This window comes from Agrilus planipennis, unplaced genomic scaffold (genome assembly GCF_000699045.2).
Source record: "Agrilus planipennis isolate EAB-ADULT unplaced genomic scaffold, Apla_2.0 scaffold9, whole genome shotgun sequence".
NCBI classification, from domain to species: domain Eukaryota; kingdom Metazoa; phylum Arthropoda; class Insecta; order Coleoptera; family Buprestidae; genus Agrilus; species Agrilus planipennis.
In genome coordinates this window covers 269391-290687 of record NW_020442467.1, presented here as the reverse complement: position 1 = coordinate 290687, position 21297 = coordinate 269391, and the positions used below count along the sequence as shown (strand labels likewise).

Sequence of the window (21297 nt, the reverse complement as noted above, 5' to 3'; positions counted from 1 at the left end):
CGAAACAAACAGCGAAGGGGGTGTGACAACAGCAACAATTTTTCCCTCATTAATTTGAGGTAGTTTGTAGTGGGTAAATAAAAAATCGAAAAAATGATTTCAAATTAATATTGCATTATCAGTGAATTAGCACTAATTGTGACTAACAAGACATGCCCAATTACCTTGAATTCCATTTCCATCCAACAACAAGTAAACAGCCAAACAATATTGTTTATTTAAAAACAGTACCTACACTTAAATTTTAAATAGAGACCTATACGTTTGCGGTCGTTTTGGTCGCGTTTGCTAAAGCCAAATTATTATACCAAACAGACAATTTGAAACAACATCTCTCAATAATACCCAAATTAAGCCAATATATCGTTATCTGATGAGTATTTACTCCTACTGAAGTGTTTCAAGCGTTACACAAGAATTCACTAGCGTATTTCAAAGTCTCTAATATATCTTAGTAAAGCCTTGTCCAACGCTTGAAATACTTCAGTAACAGTAAATACCCACCTGATGGCGACACCCTACCTTTATTTGAATATTACATAACCTCACTCTTCTATTTGGTGAAGTGAACTTATCGAGACTACCTACGGTACTTTACAAGAGTTCTTATCGTAAAATAATTTGATATGATTTAGAGAGACCCAAAACCAAACGTATTTTCAAAATCAATTTTTCTTGTTTTATGATATAAATCCACAAATTCTGTATCTTGAAACAGATGTTCTATTATTATTTAGTAGAATAAAGTCTCGCCTACTAACCTTGAGAAGTATTAATTTCCTGTCCCGTCTCTAATTGTAGGACAACCTTATCGACACGCTGAAAAGGAATATGGAGAAATGCCAAAATCTAGTGTTGGAATATAAGCAGCAAATTGCAAGCCTGGAGAAAAAAATAACTAAATTAGAGTTTCAAAGGTGATTACTTCAGACATTGTCATTAAACACTACTCAGTTTAAGGGTCCCAATTAATAATTTATTTTCATTTAAAAAATTATCAAATGGGCTGACTGATACTGGTGGCGAAAGGCTCATAGGAGAATATACAAAAATATCCGTTAGAACCTTTTTTTCAAGAAATTAAGAGCAATTCAGACAAACATAAATAGAACTCTCAGAAAGACTAAAGAAATTCTACTCTCTGCATGTATAGTTTTGGAAACTTTAAAATTATGCAATGAATACTAGGATGGATACCTTTTTGTTACTAATGCAAAATATCCAAAAGTATAAAATAAGTAATCATTTTTATCTGAAACAGTGATGTTGTTTTAATGTCTATCTACTAAATAATGAAGTAGAGAATAACAACATCTTATATTGAATAGATGACGCAACTGTTTTAGTTCGCAAAAAAAATTTATTGTATCTTTAAGTGGAAGAGTAATCTTCCACGTGACCTGAAGAAGGCACTGTGATGTAAAATCTGAGAGAGTCAACATTAGAGAAGCGACATCGCTGTCTCCCTCAAAGTCTCACCTACAATTTCCTACGTAGCAACTTCACGCCACTAAAGCTGTTAAACCCACAATTCCATACAAATATATTTTTCATAAACTGAGGGACGGCTACTCACAAACTGACATTAACCTTCATCATCATCACCATGAAGTCGTCGGTTCTAAGACTGGTTGGATACGCACCTCCACTCTTTTCTATCCTAAGTTAATCTTCGAATTTTTCTAAAACTAAAACATTCCACATTCTTAACTATTTGTGATTAATCCACTATAGGTCTACCTCAACTCGTCTTAACTCTTGTTTCTGCTTTTAATATGTTTCTAACTAGCCCTTCATGCTTGATTTCCACAACTCCCTCTGTTCTCCCACTCTTATTCTAATACCCCTTCATTAACCTTAAAAATTATACATCTATTGTATAAGTATAATGAAAGAATTAAAGAAAAAAGGGAATTATTATATTAAATATTGTATGATATTATGTGAAGACACGAGGTGATGCAGTTCTAAATGAAAGCGCCACTGGTTACTCGATAATTTTATTGGTTTAGTTTTAGAATTCGTAGCCTCATATTGAAGGGTAGCTCTAGGGAAACAAACAGAATAAGGTTAATTAATGCTCTATAACTAAATTAAAACTTTTGCAATTTAGCTCAAGCTGAATGGGCAAGCCGGAAAGATGGAATGTCCAATATAACTAATAATAATCAACGTCTGTTCATAGCAATATAATTCGTTTGTATTGTTTCCCCGTATTTAATAACATTGGGAGAATTTTATTAGATGTAAGCAATACTTTGAACCATCACCTCTAATGATCGTCCGTTGTTTATAGTATACAAAGTTTTAACCCAAAGGAACAAAATTAGTCACGATATGGAATTTATTCTCTAGCCAATGTACAATTCGATCAGCGCAACCTAACGGGAGCTCCCACGTTCTCAAAATCTTTTAGTTAGTGCCGGAAGAAAGGGGAACGCCCTCAAATAAAAAGAGACCCCATCAATGCTGGCTGGACATCCCAACGATTTTAGTGTTAATTTTTTATTCATAACGAGTCAGAGGTACTTGATGTACCTACTTTCTCCAATCTCCACCATTTTGTATAATTCTTCCGAAAAATAATAGTAATTTAGTTTATCGAGAGTATCATCTCAAGAAAGAATCATAAGGGACACCAAAATACCTGCTGGGTGTGCTTACGGCCCTGCAAATGGATAAACAAAAATCAAGTATCGTTTTCGTCTCAAACACTCGGAAACTCGGATCTATTTTGTACAAACTTTTTGGGTGTTTCATTCCCACCAGCCAGTAATGCTGGTGGGCGGGTAGTCCCTCCGGACTACGCCAGAAGGTAGGGCGGAAGGCTCTCTTCAGCCTGCTTTCAGGAATCGTGGGAATGGGTGGGTGGTGGTTCGGGTGAGAGAGTTGAGACGGACGAAATTAAGACAGAAGAGAATGAAAGATTATTGTGGAATATTGCCATTTGCCTAAGCGATCCAAGGAAACCACAGAAAAACTTGGACCAAGACAGACGGACCCGGAATCGAACCGGCGTCCTCCCGAATGCTAAGCAATGGTCTAGACCTCTAGACCATGCCGCTCGGTCAAGCCGTGATCGTCTAGTGGTTAGAACCCTACGTTGTGTACAAAACTATGTAGCAGGTTTATAAACTCGATTTTTGGGGTTTCATTCCCACCAGCTACTAATCTACTAATGCTGGTAGGCGGGTAGTTCCTTCTACCAATACGTTAGGTAAAACCGAAGGGTATGGTGGAAGGTTTACTTCACTCATTCTTTAACATACTTGCAGGAAACGTGAAAATAGTTCTGTGGAGTATTATTGCCCCCCCCCCCCAACATTTATAGTTATCTGACTTTTCACCACAAACTCGAACCTACCATACATTGGAAATTAACGTCACAACTATTCTCCATTTATAAAAGCCTTCGATAAAATCGAATTCGACAATATCAAGTACATGCGAAATATTTCTCATGATTAGTACAGATTTTCGCGACTATTAGGTGAACTGATCCAGCATCGGAGATGGAAGAACCTCTAAAGAAGTTTGCTACTCGTGCTAGTGAAACGTTAGGAAGCAACTCCAACCGCCAGCGGCTTTTACAGCCGAATCAGAACATCAGTTCGGTTCTCATGATCGCAAGAAATTGAAAATTATTTCTTTTAGACACGTAGTAGACATAGAACTTTGCAGAAGGAAAAAATTAGAATCAAAGTACCAATGCTATAAAAATAGGGGGATTCGTTGTAGGACGTGTCCTGTATTATTTATAGGTTTTTAATTTACTGAAGAGTTAGAGATAGCCTTAAATAAAAGTGGTATTTATAAAACAGTATTTCATAAAAATAAACAAAAGTAAATCAAAAAATACTGGCATGCAAGGATAGAAATAATTGGGAAAGAGTGAATATAAAACTAGAAGAGAATTAGAAGAAGTGTCTGATTTTAGATCTAGGGAGTCTGATTACTCAGTAAAGGATAGCGCAGGGTAGAGTGAAACAAGAAGCAAAAAGAAATCACTTCTGTACTCACTAACGGTTAATAATAATATCTGGAACACGGCTCTGTAAGACAGCGAAACGTGGACGGTGGGTGAAGTGAAAAGGAGAATGTTAGAAGCTTTCTATATTTGGAGTTACAGACGAATGATCAGAAGACTGTGCATAGAAAAGGTTAGAAATGAGGAGGTATTAGAAAGAGTAGGAGAACACGGCGCTATTAAGTCTATAAGAAATAGATGAGATAGATTGGTACGATACCTTTTCAGATATGAGGGGTTGGTTAGAGACATATTGGAGACAGAAACAGGAGTTAAAAGGGGTAGAAATAGACCTAGATAATCACAAATAATTAGGGATGTGGGATGTGGGATGTTCTTGTTTAAGGGAAAAGCGAATATTAGCTCACGATAAATATGAGTGGAGATCCGTTTCCAACCAGTCTTAGGACAGACTACCGTAATACCGATAATGAATTTACTAAGAATATCACGGTACCATATGAACATAAATGGAAAGTCTTGTCACTCTGTCATTGTTTCCTTTTAGCCACATTGTACACAATATTAGAAATGAAATATTGAAAATTAGAAATTACTCTTTCCAAATCCGTCAAAAGTCATCAGAAAATTTAATAATCTGATTTGGGCAACACCCTGATGCAAGATACGATTCTCATGTCGATGATGTACCCTTTAATATAATTAATGAATTTATCTTTTGTGAAAGTCAAGCTTTTAAGCACCAACTATTGGGTGTGTGAGTGTAGCTGTTGGAGAAGCTCATCTTTATCAAAATATTATCATCCACGACGTTCCAACGAACATTCCTTTTGTGAAACAAAAGTTTTTGTTGCATACTGATCAAATAAAAGCTATGAAGTATATGTTACATTCTTTTATACGCAGATGTGAAAGTTCTATAAGACATCATGAAATAAGTTGGAAACATAACAGAGAACAGTTGCTAAATGAAAAGTTGGAACAGGTCCTGCAGCGCATCCTCGCGGAAATACAAAAGATGAGGAACGATGGAACGCTTCCAAAAACAGAAGCCGATAATCTTCTTTCGTTGATACACGTGCAGTTCGAGCGGTTCGAAGAAACGAACAATAAAACCGTTGCTGCTATTACATCAGGTAAGTTTTGTAGCAGTTTCATTTACTATATATTGTTACTATCCGTATCATGAAATTGTTTGTTGTTATTTCAACCTACAAATACTCTTGTGCTTACTGAAAGTTAGGGTATTTGGCGCGCAAATAATACAACTGTGTAACTGTGATGACTTCATGGTGCTGTACGTATGGTTGCCTAATTTGAATGTCCACAACGTAAATTAATCTTGAATCCTGGGGCATCTACAATAAATTTTCGGATTAGCAGGGATTGTAATCAAGAGTGGTACCTCTTAAAATCAAAAATACATAAAAGAAGCTAAGACAATCCATAGCACTAATAATTAAATAATCACTAATGAGACTACGAACATAGGTATTGAATTATCGAATGATCGGTAAAAACAGAGCAATCTAGAAAAGGATGACTAAAAAGTTCTCTTCCATAAACATTATCATCATCATCATAAGGTCGTCAGTCCTACGACTGGTTGAACACGCACCTCCACTCTTCCTATTCTGAGCTAACCTTCGTATTTCCCTAAAACATCTTCATTGATAAACCTTATTCCTAGAGTGTTGACGGTGTAAACATAAAGGCTCTCCCTACTTATTATGCTTCATTCCTATCAGCTAGCTGAGGCTGGTTGGCAGGTGAAAAAAGTCTCTAGGAATCATACAAACTGGCGACCGGTGGTGGTTATGAGTAGAAAGGCAAAACTCGAACAACATGAACACAAGAGAAGAGTGAGGGACAATCTATAGAATATTAGGTACTATCTCATAATTTACTTAGGTTATCCAAAGGAATCAGAAGAATTTAGACCAAAGCAGATGACTCGGAATCCTCCTGAATGTAAATCACTGAGAGATAGGAATGACTTGAACAAAGAAATCAAGAGAGTCCTGTATCGTACAGATATACTAAGAAACGCAAATATAAGAACGAATACCTGAGGAAATAATATTCTTCTGATATGTAAAATTAGTAACTGACCCTATTGGCAAACTCATACAAGAAAATAACTTAATGCCCATCTAACAATTCAACCGGTAATAAAAGTCAAAACCTTTCGTCCTATTACAGACGTACACGACTCTAACATTATGTGGATTCTGATAGATTTGATGTGCTTGTAGAATATTCTATATTACCGGTAAAAAACATAACGTGATCAGCGTGACCAACATGACCAACGAGCATAGTGAATCATACCCGACAACACGAAAGTTCTGACAACATCTCATTAATGTGATAGATCATATGGAGAAGCTATGCATCTGAACAGTTTTAATCAGAAGGAACAAACACACGATTAGAACACTGGTTCATTCCGAGACTACTTTCCTTAGTCCAAATTTTTTTATGTAGGCAGTAATATTCCATAGATAGTCACTCACTCCTTTACTGTCTTCATCTCGTCCATTTGATCATTCTCTCCGAAACTTCTACCGATTATTCATTCTCACGATTCCTAAAGGAGACTTCCGTCTGCTCACTTCTCTGGACCAAAGTGGGGATCGCTGAGAGCTCCTTCACTAACTTCAACTGGTAGGAAAGAAGCACAATAAAGGGTCAAAACGTTTAGAAGAGCAGAAAGAAACTGTTAATTTGTATCCCCATTGTTTCATTTTCTTATTTCTATATCAGACATAAGCAATTTTTACATCATTGATTGATTGCTTCCAAAATGACAAACAATACTTTACTAGAGATCGGATTGCCTAATTAGTTTTTAGCAGTCTCTATTTTTCGATGATGTGTATCATCATCCTAAGGTCGTCCGTCCTAAGACTGATTGGACACGCAACTCCACTCTTTCCTATTCTGAGTTAATCTTCGCATTACTCTAAAACTAGAGTTTCTGCCTCTAATAAGACTATGACTAGACCTTCTTGCTTGAGAAGGTGCCCTACTAGCCTATCTCGCCTATTTCTTATTGACTTTCATGGAATCCTCTTTTCTCGTATTATTTCTAATACCTCTTCATTTCTAACTTTCCTCTATCCACGATATCCTCATACGACATATTTATAAATTTTAATACTTTAACCATCAATAATTAGCTCCTTAATTTTTTTAGGTTCACAAAACGTGTAACTTTTTTAAATATTTTTTCAATGGAATACATAACGGAAACGCAAAAGAAAAAATATGAAGCCATATTGTCCCAAATTGACAGTGAGTTTGAAAAAAAGAAAAGACTGGAAGATGAAATTTCCGCAGAAAACAATAAAATTATTGCCGTCAGCATAGCAAAAAGAAAAAATGTTTGTGTCAAGAATATCTTTAGGACAGATGTGAAGGTGTTTGACTCAGTGTTTCAAATTTATGAATTGTACGACAGTGAAATTTGTCTAAGTGAATTAAACGAGTTAGCAACATATCTTAACAAAAATTATTACTTGGTAACAGTGTTCATTTCTAAGAATTTTGTTGATCTAATTTTAAATCAGAAATGGTTCATTAGCGTTCGTGTTAAAAATTCACAAGCTTGTGCGATGAAAAACGTAAACATTTCAACTGAACATAAGCTACCCTTTAAAATTATCTTACCATTTGAGAAATCTTTAGAACCAACAAAAGTCGATGTGACATTGTTTGTGATATTAGGATCTACCTGGACTCCCATTAATGTTTCGTCAACTCTAGTGGACATTTCTTATCATTTTCGACCTCATACTCAAGAGGAATCATTAACGTTTAAAAATAGAATGTATTCATTACTTAGTGGGAATAATTATAGCAGCCATCTGTTTACTATGCCAAAATTAGAGTATGAATTTAGGTGTAAATGTTCAGTAAAACATTTTTTCAACGTCATTACTGCAAACAGCTATTACAAATTAAACAGTAAAATATTTTCATCCTTTACTGCTGATCAGAAAGATACGATAAAGGTTAAGTTATCAACCGGAACCAATTCCGTTGAAATTGAACTGGATAACAAAGAGAACAATTTAAAAATCACTTCATCAAATAGCGAAGAATTATCCTTAATCAAGGAGTACATCATAGATAATCTTCAGTGCCAGAATTTGGAGGTAGAGAAAGTGTGGCTCATAACATTGAAGGTAAATACAATTGTCATTATTTCTTGATCACCAATTTTTCTAAACTATCAGGTGTTGATCGCGATTCCGAACTTACTAGTTCTCATCAGCACATTATAGGTAGTTTTGGTATATCGTCGTCCAAACCAATGTTGTTCTGTGTAAGGAAGAGGAAGAAGTACATTATCTATGGCTATTTGCTGATAACAGCAGCGTCTTAATGTGCTTTTTCTCTTGCATTTAAATACTTTTTTGAGAAGTGCATTTTGTATTTTATTTAAAATACTGTTCCAAACGTATTTTCTATTTGTAAAATGTAAAAAGCATTTTTGCCGTTAAAAGTTTTGCTAGTATCGTCGATCAAACTGTATAAAATGATGAATGAAAGTTGCTCACATTGGCCATTGAAGGTATGAAGCTCAAAAAGAGGACAAATGTCTTCTAATTCTTTAACTGAAGAGAGCCCAAAAAATTCTAAACTCTAAAATATTAGATCGATTTTGTTTTCCCAGTTCAATGTCATGGTCCATGGAATTTTGAAGTTCCAAATTGAATTAGCATCTGCCAAATCACTACTTATCGTACCTTCGGCAAGGAACTACGAAATTCTATGAATTACGACAAAACAATATCGAATTTATGTACGCCAACTGTGGAAAACTAAGAACTACAAGATATTGTGGTGTGCTAATAAATGCGTATAATCCATTTGAAAATGTTTCGATAAACTTCTCTAATATGATGAACCCAAAGCTAAAGAAAATATAGATTCCGTTTCTTTCTCTGATTAAAATGTGTAAAAGATCGGAAACAAAATGGTGTTGTAGATATTTTAATATAAAATGATTGATGTTGATTTTACGTCAATAAAATTATTTGCAATTCTATTTTGGCTCTGATCTTTCACGCTAAACAAACTATTTGGGCATCAATGTCTTTTTTCCAATCAAAACGAGTGAAAAAAGGCAAAAAGGAAAGCATATAGAAGAATTATTTCTTGCTAAATTTAATGATAGAGATCATAGCAATTTAAAGACTAATGGAATTAGGTAAATAGCATACGTATTGTCATCTGCCGAGTATAACATGAGTTGCAATGATCCAGTGCTGCAGTTATGACAGTCTTTCATAGTTTGAAGTTTATATCTTATCAGAATGATAAGATTACTATACGAAACTTATAATAATATCGGTTTCGTAAAATTTGTATTCGTACGTATTTGTCTTAGCACTACTGCCAATAGCTAGTCGGCGTGCGCACACTGTTCTTACGTACTATTATTGATGAGAGCGGCAAAATCAGTAGGTATACTTCGTTTACTTTCTGTAGCGATGTGACCTTCAGTTTGACCGGCGCAAACTAGAAAAGAACATCACTAGACCAGAAAAGGAAGAAGACAACTCTCGGTCAAACTCTTAACCGGTGAGGAGCGTATAATCCGTACAGTACTGCACCGAAAAATTGACCATTTTATCCACTACAATTGCATTGCTCAAATGTGCTGTTATTGGTACCATTTACTACTAAAAATATCAACGAGATGTTTATTTATATTTGAAGACATATTAAAGGCTTTAACGCTTATTTTCGGCTCGCACTGCCATTCATGATTGAACACAACTTTTGGCAGGTACTGTATGAAAAAATATGCTTAATGAGCAAGAGTTGAGAGTATAATGAGCTTTTTTCTCCCTACCTACGATTTTGCTAGCGCGCATCCAAGACATTGGAAGGGACACATCGCAAGAGAAAGTAAATGAAGTATACGAAGATTCACACTTTCGCATACGGTAATCAAATCAATAAAAAACGTTTGCTAATTTTTTGGTCAGTAATTTATTGATTTTGCTATTTCGAACTCGATAGAGGTAATTTAGAAAATCAGACCTTAAGTTGCGCTTGCGCAGATACAAAACACATCCTGTTCGTTGATTTCTACTTCTCACTAAAAATATTAGCCGTCGAAACGTGATCGTTTGTATGGTTAAAAGCCGAGTCAATGTTTTTGAAGTGTACACCATGAATGCGATAAGAACCGCCCCTGACGCATTTCGGGGCCCATGAGATTTCAAAATACCTCTAGTTACGGCATTGTCAAGCGCCACATGTGTTTACAGATGGTCTAATACTTCCAAATAGTTGAGATTAATGAATCGCATTAATAAAAATAAAACACATCTGTTTTTTTTTAAATACGACTTTACAAGTACTTACCACATGTATAAAAAGTCATTTGTGAACTCCAGTCGTGATTCCGTTGTTTATTGGACAAAATAAGAATTGCATGTGTTTTTTAAACTTTTAAAAAACAAATGCCATATGTTTCTTTGTTTTTCTCTACTCAAAAACTAATTAATTGTACACAAAAACAGTCACAAAGCGTAAAACAGCCCTCATGTTCCGTCAATTGGTCGTTTTTGTTTGATTAGTCATGCATAAAGATGTTAAATAAAAGTATATCTGATTCATCAGTGAATTCATTTAATCGGAAGAGTTTGGTTTGTTTATTTATCTTTTTTTTAAATGTCGATTTATGGAACCATTTCAATTTTATACATCTGATCTTAAAATATTGTTTTTTTTTGTAAACTTGAATCAATGTAAGCTCATAGATGTATACGACTATCCACTACCCAAGAACTAGTCAAACTTAAGTTTTATTATTATTTTTTACAGAACTTACGATATTACGTTCGAAGCGAAATGTGCCAGGAGGAGATAAAGTTTGAAAATTTGAAGATAATTTACGAAGAATTGAATAAATTGAAATATTGTCTTCCTGTTTAATGACCTAAAATATTTTGTACCTTATAAATAATAAATGAGAATAATTATTACAGTTGTTCCTTATTTTTCTTAAAAAAACTCTGTATGTTGGATTTTTTACGTAAAATGATTCACCAGCGCGTTTATTGCAAAATTCTGGAAAACTTGTGAGCAGTTCTCAATTTTAGATCCAACACAACGATTTTATAGATAATGGTTCGAAAATAATACTTCGATCATATGTTTAAAATACGCAAGATTGAACAGAGTCTACAAAAACATCATCGCGTAAAACAAAATCCAACTTTAATAACTATTACTACATTATTTTCAGCAGGTGTTTGTGTCATTGATAAAATATATATATATCTGTATCCACGCGTGGAATACCTATGGATAGCGTCTACATTTTTGTGAAATTTTCAAATATTTATTTCAACATCATAAATGAAACCTAATTACTTGTTAAGTTTTTCTGGTTTTGATAAGAAAAACATCCTTACAGGATACTGATACAGCGTCTCTGAGTAAACTTCATAAACTTTTTCTAAAATTTAATAAAACAAAGTTAGTTACTTAAAAGGCATTTTCCCTATACTAAATAGTTACTTATTATTACTTAAAGCTTTTTATAAACGTATGTTGTTTCATTATCTATATTTTTGAGGTTATAATAAGAAATGTACGCCTGAAGTACATTTGTATCTTGTTTCATAGGTTGGGTTAGGTTAGGTTACGTTAATTAAAACTTAAACTCGTCTTCAATAAATCTAACGCTACCTTTAAAGTAAATTCTTAAATTTCACTTAGTTTATTAATGATATTCAGTAAAACTGAATATCACTATCAACCAATTTCAGCTTTGTGAACTTTAATTACAACAGGCATCAGTGATATAATGCTCATCTGCGACCCGAGTTCTGTTCCCTGCCGATAATACTCTTTTTTTCTAATTTATGTTGAGTATTTCAATTGGTCAAATGTTGACTACACACGATTTTTAGTAGTATTAAATCGTCAAAAAATATTTTTTTGGACTTTTTCGGATACAATTAGTAATGAAACCCTGGTAATTTAGTCTGATTATAACTCAAATGTAAATAACTGCCCAATATCGTCAACCTTCAGTGAAAATGTATTAGCTTCTGGATCATCTTTTTTATGTCGGTAAGTGTAACTTTTATTTTTCTCTGATTACTATTATTTTTCCCTTTTTCTAGATATACAAATTCATGTTCCTACTGTATATTTTAACTATTATCTTTGAATTATCTATTTATAATAAGTTTCCATTTAAGGAACCAGAAACTTTTGTAACTGATGTTGTTCTTTTGCTGATTTTACTTCTTGCTTTCCTTCATCATTAAATTCTCTGACCTGTTCTAATCTTCATTCCAGATGTTTAATATTCCTTGCTATCAAATAACACTACTGTTGAACAGTTCTGCACCTCCATCAGAAGTATCAGAAGAAATTCTTGCTCAGTAATTTTGCATTATTGGATAAATGGATATAATAAACAAAAACAAGAAATGCCATTATTCATTTGCTACCATAAATTAATTTAACTCAATATAGTTTACAAAAAGTTGGGGACAAGTAATCCAACATGGTCTTACTGTAGTTCTTAGGCTTTCACGGCCGGCGTATATCGATTCGGTGTTTTCTTCTTGGCTTTTTGGGCGTGGTCCGTGGAATTTTACTTTTTCAAACGTTTCGCCGTTCTTCGCATTGCTTCTTTTCAGTCACCACTGAAGATGCCGTCAGCAAAGAATGGCGAAACGTTTGGAAAAGTAAAATTCCACAGACCACGGCCAAAAATCCCAGAAGAAAACACCGAATCGAACATGGTCTTGTTAGATTTAGAAAAATTGGAGGACTCCACCCCAGTCAAATAACCACTAAAAGTTTCGTTATCGAAGAATGGTGAACTACTTGGAAGAAAAGCCATCCATTAATCACGAGAAGTCAAAGTGGCTAGACCATCCCCTCCGCTTCTCTAAATCTCATCAAAACATTTTAAAGTATCGGGAGATTATTGAAAGTCTAACGTCAACATTTTAATACAAAAATTATACATTGTTATATACAGATAATCGAAAAATCAGTGTCCACGTGGGGGGGGTTCCCCTAGATCTTATCAAATCTGATCAAGGGAGAGGAAGGGGTAACAGAGCTCCTTACGGAATAGATAGATATTCTAACACTCTATTTCATATAAGTACACGGGATCTTTAATTACTGAGCGACATGACCAAGAGGTTTAGACCATTGCTTAGCATTCGGGAAGATGTCGGTTCTATTCCGGGTCCGTCGCCATGTTATTCTGTGGTTTCCTTGGATCTCTTGGGCAAATGCTGGGACAGTAATATTCCGCAGATAATCTTTCATGCTCTTCTGTCATCATTTCGTCCATCTTACCCGAACCACTACCTACCCATTCTAACGATTCCCGAAAGAGGGCCTTCCGTCCTACCTTCCGGCGTAGTCCAGAGGGACTACTCGCCCACCAGCATTAGTGGCTGGTAGGAATGAAACACCCAAAAGTTTTTTTTAAGTTAGTTCTTTAATTTATTAACAACCCTATGAATTGTTCCTTCTTAAATTTATGATTTTCACCCATCAATCCTTTAGAAAAAAATCGATTTTACCAAACTGTATATACCTGCTTATTGTGAAAGACCAAACTACCCCCAAGAGCGAGTATTTTCGGTTACGTATTTATTGTAAGACCGGTACCTGCAACCCCTTGACATATGCTTTATTCCCTTTCAAACCAGGAAGACATTATAAAAACTTTATTCAGGGGCTTGTCGCTTGGTTAAGCAAGCATGCATGTGGTTAAAATTACAAAAATAGACCGATGGCAGTTTAGTGTGGGTCTTGCCATGGTAAAGAGTACGGTAGGTGCTGCAAACCGCTTCGTTATTCGCAACGTTTAGTTACAAAGTTCCGTGCTGTGACTTCGTTATTTGTTGTTCGTTTCGATTTTTTCTTCTGTTTTCCAAAAATGTGGAAAGAATCGGATTTCCGGAAATTAGTTGCTGTTTTTACTATCTTAATTGCTGAATGCATTTATTTAGGTGAGTATAACTTATATTTATAGACTAGTGCGAATATGTGCCGATTCTTAAAATAAACTTTCCAAATAGACGCGAACTTGAGCGGTTCAGAATAACTCCGTGATATTCGTGCTACTATGGTTGGTGTTGATATTTAAACTTTTTTTTTTAAATTTAATTTTCTGCTTTTATACGCCTTTTAATTCGTAAAGAATATGAAGAAAACATTGCCAATATATTTCAGGAAAAGTAAATGCCATTAACAATATCTAAGCATAAGCCTATTAAAAAAAAAAGACTAATATTCCAGTGTTTATTTATCGTTTTCATATTTTCCTACCTATTTTTCCCAAAAATCTTCAACAACTTTTTCATGTTTATGATTAATTTTTTAAATAATTCATAAGTCATTTTAACAGTGAACATTTTAGAAATTTAACTGAAGCAGTTTTTTACTATTTTTTCATTAATGAATTTATCTACCTATTTTGAAATCAGTTTGGACATACCCTGTATTTAAAACCGTTAATATTTCAGTTTTTTCTTTTTTGAAAAATTGTTAGCAATATGAGTAAATTTTATAACAAAAGATTAGAATACACAAAGTGATACGAACCTATACAAAAATCTAACCGAAATGTACTACCATTATAGTTTCGTCTGTGGCAAAATCAACTTCAGTGATTTGTGTTTCTGTCTTAGTAAATGACGCAAGCTACAAGAATAGTTGATAATGCTGTAATTCAATTTTGCTTTTGAAATTGGCTGAAATCTGATTATTAAATTGCTTTTCCACGTATATAACGTAGTTTTGGCGTACAGTAACTTCCGGTTATACCAGACACGACTGCTAACTTGTTTATTTAAAACAATAGAATAAGTATAGGTACCAACACTCGTATTACGGCAATAAATTCCCTAAACTAATAAAATAATTTTAATGAAACGGCTATTTATTTAATGATTAATTATCCGCTCTTTAAGGGAAAAATGCTCTTTGGAGATGCTGCAAATAGTACATATTTTATCTTTTTAAGTCGTTAAGGGTGTGCTACAGAAACTATTCTAGTTTCTGAACTATCATAATGACACATTCTCTTAAATAAATTCTTTCAAGAAAATGTAAATCAATAAACTGCATTTGTTTACATTTTTGTTATATTGGTTTGATAGGTACATATTTTAAGTAGATGTAACTGTGTCAAATTGCAAATGCTTTTATCAAATTTCAGTCTGCATAACTTCGAAATTTTTAGGTATTTAATTACAATTCACGCGTAAACGTGTCTAAAATTAAATAATGACGTACAATGTAAATCTACAGGTACTAATAGTTATATTGTTTTGTTGTGGAAATCTGCTGATTTTTAAACTCTAGTTAGCAAATGTTTTACTCTAAAATGATACTCATGTTGAATCTAGAGCACTTTCAAATTTAAAGTAAATTAAACCATTTTTTTTCGTAATTATCGAATTGTTAATTAATAAAAAAGATTAGTGAGGTGTAGTTTAACTCTAGCTTCAGTTAATTACGATTTCTATCTACAAGCAAATGTTGTGGTTATACGGGATTCACTCTGGTGACGAATAAATACATAATCGATTTGTAATAGGTTGATTTTCATAGCTTAAGAAATATAAGCAGATATATAATTCACCATCATCATAAGGTCTTCAGTCCTAAGACTAGTTGGACACGTACCTCCACTCTTTCCTATCCTGAGTTAATCTTCGCACTTCCCTAAAACTAGAACAACCCACATCCTTAACTATTTGCGAAAAGTAATTTAATCTAGGTCTACCTCTAACCCTGCTAACTCCCGTTTCTTCCTGTAATGTGTCTCTGGATAGACCTTCATGCTGAGAAGGTGTCCTACTAACCTATCTCGCCTATTTCTTATTGACTTCCAAAGAGTCCTCTGTTCTCCTATTTTTTCTAATACCTCTTCATTTCTAACATTATTCACGGTATCCTCATCATTCGCCTGTAACACCACATTACGAACACTAACTTTTTTTTGGAAAATAAGGTTAGAATTGTCCGTAATAAAGAGGTATTAGAAAGAATAAGAGAACAGAGGACTCTATGAAAGTCAATAAGAAATAGGCGACATAGGTTGGCAGGACACCTTCTCAGGCATTTAGTCAGAGATATATTACAGGCAGAAGAATTTAAGAAGAGTAGATGTAGACCTAGATGAGATTACTGTTCACAAATAATTAAGGATTTGGGATGTTCTAGTGTTAGGGAAATGAGAAAAGATTAGCTCAGGATAGGAAAGAGTGGATGTACGTGTCCAACCAGTCTTAGGACTGACGACCTTATGATGATGATAAAGTAGGTATGTAATAATATATATTCTTTCAATTGAAAAGTTGACGTGAGATTTTCAATAACCCCCCCCCCGCTCGCTTTGAAGAGATTTTATGAGATTTTTCTCGACGTCACCTTCAATTTGAACTTACTGATGCCCCCTTATATTCTGCATATTATTTATTATCTTCCTGTAAGTTACTTCTTTACTTCCTTTTTGCCAACAACATACCTACTGTTGTTCGTATCGAATGTGTGTAGCATATGGTATCCAATCACTTCCTCAAAATTCCTACAAGAAATTAATAGGCATTCTGCAGATATATTCACCTAGACGTTTTACACCGTATATATGAGTTGACAGATGTCGGAAATAATTCCAAGCACAGGACGTCCGTTAGCTCGTGCCCAAGCGCGTGAATATTTTGTATGTACGAGTAACAGCGTCAGGCGTATTAAGTGCAACCAACATAGTAACACGTAAGGTGAAGCACAAAAGGAAACTATTAATCATAAATCCACCTATTGTAAGGTTCTTATGGGTCATATCTACTTGTTTAGTATTCATATAAATATTTAATTTAGCGTTAATTTTAGTAAGTAGAAAAAAAAGACATTTATATGCAAGGATATTGGAGCATTTAGAAAATTTAAATCTTATTACCTTTTTGTTTCCTACTTTACTTTAGTCATGAGTAAAACAAAAAGTACAAAATCAACATTATCCTGCAGTAACTAGTTCGCAAATTCTAGGACTGGTTGGACATGCATCTCCACTTTTTCCTATCCTGAGCTAATCTTCGCATTTCCTTAAAAGTACAACAACCGACATCCTTAACTATTTGCGAACAGTAATCTAATCTAGATCTACCTCTACTCTTTTTCTACCTCCAATATGTCTCTGACTAGACCTTCATGCCTGAGAAGGTGTCCTACTAACCTATTACACCTAATTCTTATTGACTTCCATAGAGTCCTCTGCTCTCCTGTTTTCTTTAGTACCTCTTCACCTCTAACCTTCTCTTTCCACATATAAAACCTTTTTCGAATTTTTAAATTAACTGTTCGCGAGCATGGAAGTGACTTCTTTTTATTGAAGACGACTCGACCCTGCGCTATTCTCTGCACTATATCTTTACTACTCCTTTCGTCCTAACTTATCTGAACCAGTCCAATAGCAAGACTAAATTTGGAAGACAACTTTTGTTAGCTACCTAGCTATTAGGATTATTCATATGGACTGAATTTGACAAGGAAATTTAAAACTTCTACGATATGATAAAAATGTATATGAATCGAATACTGTGAATGAGTATTGTTAATCGCGAATTTCTTTATTATAATTATATTAAACGTTGAATAAATTAATAAATCAGTCATTATAAAAGCTGCCAAGTTTTCACTTTGTGCAAAAGCAAATAAAAAGTTAGTTGGTATTCATTATTTGAATTTATAAAGAAGCATTAAACATTTTGATAGATAAGAAATTAGTGTAATTCCAAAGTGAAAATAATTAAGTAAAACAGTTGCAACGTTTACTTAAACCTGCTTAGCATAAACACTGCATTGATATAATATCTCCACTTAAAGTCGTTTATTTCACATGGATCACTCTCTAAATTGGAAGTTTGTAAAAAGAAAGCAATAAAATTCACCTTAGTTAAGTGTTCTATTTCAATTGGATTTTATCCTAATTTTGTGATGGTAGCCACTAATCACACGCTCCTCTCCAAGAAAATTTCTTTTTCGTTAATTTTTATCAGTCCATAATCACATGTTATGCTGATAGGTACTTATTATTTTATTGCATTTTAAAACATTCACAATTTCACTGCATACTATTGGGACCATAGCAAATTATATCACATCATCGCCATGTTTTTTAAGCTCCGCCCATTTGGCACAGGATTGAGGTCAAACCCATAATTTGCAAAATCTAGAATTCATGAATTGAAAGAACTGTTGTGATATATTGAATTTTTTAAAAGGTAAATTATCGTTTCTTTCTTAGTGGTTCAGGTTTCCTCATATTATATTAGACTGGAATCTATAATACAGCAAGATTACGGTCAAAACATAAGAAGAATCTGTCCCCTGATGTATCGTTATGTTTCGTTAACGTTTGGGAAATTTTTTCTTCACGTTTTGCGCCGTTTTCCAAAAATAGTGTTCAGGCTGAATTTTCTACTTTGATCTTATCTTCATCACTAATTATATTTTAAAAACTGAATTCCATGGTTTATGTTCTTTTTCTACGGTGATTTCAAACGTGCTGCAAGAATTTTCATAGACCTGTTGGGGTATACTGTGGGTGCTCAAAATATATATTTTTTCTAATGAAACACCCTATATTTATATTTATTTATATGTACATACATGCATGTGATATCTACCACATTTCTGTATTCACATGATGCAAACCTACTGTAATTTCAGTTGTTAGTTTATAACTTTCTTCTTCAAATATTGTTAAACAACTCTGCCTGCGAGCAGGAAATGCAGAATTATGGTCAAACTAGGAGACGTATTATACGTATCACGATAGCTCAATGTCCAGACGCAAACCACAAACCGTGAAACTTACCGGAAACGTGACTGTCTAAACCGGATACACGGTACCATATGGAATAATACCCTTCTAGAAAGCATTAAATTCGTCACAGTTATCACATTTCTCTGATTTTATACACATATTCAACCCTCCTCGATATGTAGGTACATTCACATAAATAAAGTTTATTTCAGGAAATTACGTGTTTACATTTGCGTTTGGTGCTATTTCCTTTTACGTAAAAGAAATATTAACAATGTGTATTTAAGTTGGTAATCCGGTGTCTTATGATTTTTGATTTGATGATTAGTAATTGATTCAACGAACACATCAAATATACATATGCTAGGAATTTTTTTTTAAAAAGTTTAGTTATTAGACTAATTAAAATTATAAAAATTTGGTTTCGTATTCGTCTGAGTTAAAAGAAATGTCAAAAATCGTGCTGCATAAATTCATTCATTCGTTGGTTCTTATTTGCATTGAACTAGTTTGGGTATATAAATACTAGGTGGTTATTTGGTCTTATTGTTATGCCCATAGAACATGAAAAAGGGATTTCAAAGTAGGTACTATGTTGATTTAAATGAAAGCTTTTCAAATTTTTTCGCCTTTCTGGTCACACTTATCGTAAGTTAATGTTTTCTACTGTCGTGATAGTAGAAAGTATTAATTGCTTATTCTTAAAAATTCTGTGTTAGATAATCTTGTTTTATCTCTGCATTTATAAAATTCACATTACAACGTTAATTAAAATATCAAACATTTTTTAAATCAAGTTCCTACATAAGTATTTTTATGTGCTGTATATCTACATTTATTAAAAATTAATGCTTATAATTTGCAATATTTCAACAAATGTTTGCGTTCGATGCTTCTTTAAATAATTGAGAACTATTTAGAAACTACACTTAGATATATTAAAACAATTGATATATAAAATTCATTTGTTACACTTACATACCTAGAAAATACTTACCTATTATTAGTGTTTGAGGTAATCTATTACATAATTTAAAGTTAGTTCGTAAATAAAGATGGAATACTGTAATTAAGTAATTTCCTCGTCTTGATGATATATTCGTTGTCTAGTTAATAAAAAATAGACTTCGGCCAAATTTTCTTGGCTACAAACTTTGTTATGTTTATATTTGATGAAAATAATGATTTATACGAAAAAAATTCTATCTTAAAAAGAAAATACAGTCAAACCTGGGTAAGCGAGAACTCAAGGGACCCGAATATTATTCTCACTCATACAGTTTTCTCATTTATAGAGGTTAATAAAAATCAAACATAAACATGGTGCTGGAGCGTTAAGAAATATATAGATAATACATAACTATATATGTTAGGCCCGAAGACCGAAAACGCTCAGTGGCCGGAAAAAACGGCCACATCGCGTTCTGGCTGCCTTCGAACGCACAGAACGCGTTTTGGCTGTTTTTAAACGCTCGCAACGCGTTCTGGTAACTGTTAAACAGCCGGAACGCGTTTTGTCAATTGTTGAACGCTCACAACGAGTTCTTAATGTTCGACTTGTATTATTTGCCACTTTCTACCTGCGTACAATGAGATTTATATTGTACTTATAAAACAAATGAATTTCAATCCATTTTTCAGTTTGTAGGAAACAATTCAATTATTGACAACTATAATTAGATATCAAAGATGGGTTGGGTTTTTCTCGCCGAATCATTTCAACAATATTAAATTTCTTATAATTGTTTTTCAGTTCTAGGAAGAAAGTTACACTGAACACTTATACTGTCGAGCATATGACATATGAATGAATGAATGAAAAAGTGAAAAGTTATTCATTAAACAAATTAATTTCTATTTATTTTCTACACATTTAACTTATTGTGGAGTATAACGCAAACTTATATTCATGCCTTTTTTATTTTATTAGAAAGATTTAATTTTTGACAACCACAATTAAATACAAACGAGGGTTTTTTTCGAACTTTCAAGTACTTTACATAGGTACATTACTTATTTTTACAAAAACTGTTTGCAAACAAAAAACAAAACCTTGTTTGCTTCCTGATGATTGAGTTGATGCTGATCGTAAGGAGATTTTGTCCGCTGGTACCTCACTTTCATTAACAAATTACCATCGGCGATTGTGAATTCATTGCGAGCCAGAACGCGTTGCGAGCGTTTAAAAACAGCCAAAACGCGTTCTGAGCGTTCGAAGGCAGCCAGAACGCGATGTGGCCGTTTTTTCCGGCCACTGAGCGGTTGCGGTCTTCGGGCCTAACATATACACATTTGGCTATAAGTAGGTACTTATATTATTTATTTAAAGAAATCAGTTAATTTTTTCTAAGTATCCTTTTTACAATTTTGAATATGTTTTTCAATTTCATAAATTTTATCAAAAATGAAATCACTTTAATTTTTCGCTTCAACATTGTGAGGGAACAACGTCAAACGTAAAATA

The 21297-nt window shown here is 33.7% G+C and overlaps 2 protein-coding genes across 2 annotated transcripts in view; both read left to right on the top strand.

Moving 5' to 3' along the window:
• Positions 1-11000, top strand: part of LOC108737307 — a 12508-nt gene extending 1508 nt beyond the window's left edge. The window contains exons 2-5 of the mRNA XM_025981243.1: positions 802-917; positions 4895-5124; positions 7188-8178; positions 10835-11000. Coding sequence (XP_025837028.1) covers positions 832-917; positions 4895-5124; positions 7188-7204 — 333 coding nt within the window. The 5' untranslated portion in view covers positions 802-831 and the 3' untranslated portion in view covers positions 7205-8178; positions 10835-11000. The remainder of the gene's footprint in view (positions 1-801; positions 918-4894; positions 5125-7187; positions 8179-10834) is intronic.
• Positions 11001-13810: 2810 nt separating this feature from the next.
• LOC108737301 overlaps positions 13811-21297 on the top strand; it is a 24712-nt gene continuing 17225 nt past the window's right edge. Inside the window, exon 1 of the mRNA XM_018470070.2 lies at positions 13811-14007. Within this exon, the coding sequence (XP_018325572.1) occupies positions 13935-14007 (73 nt within the window). The 5' untranslated portion in view covers positions 13811-13934. The remainder of the gene's footprint in view (positions 14008-21297) is intronic.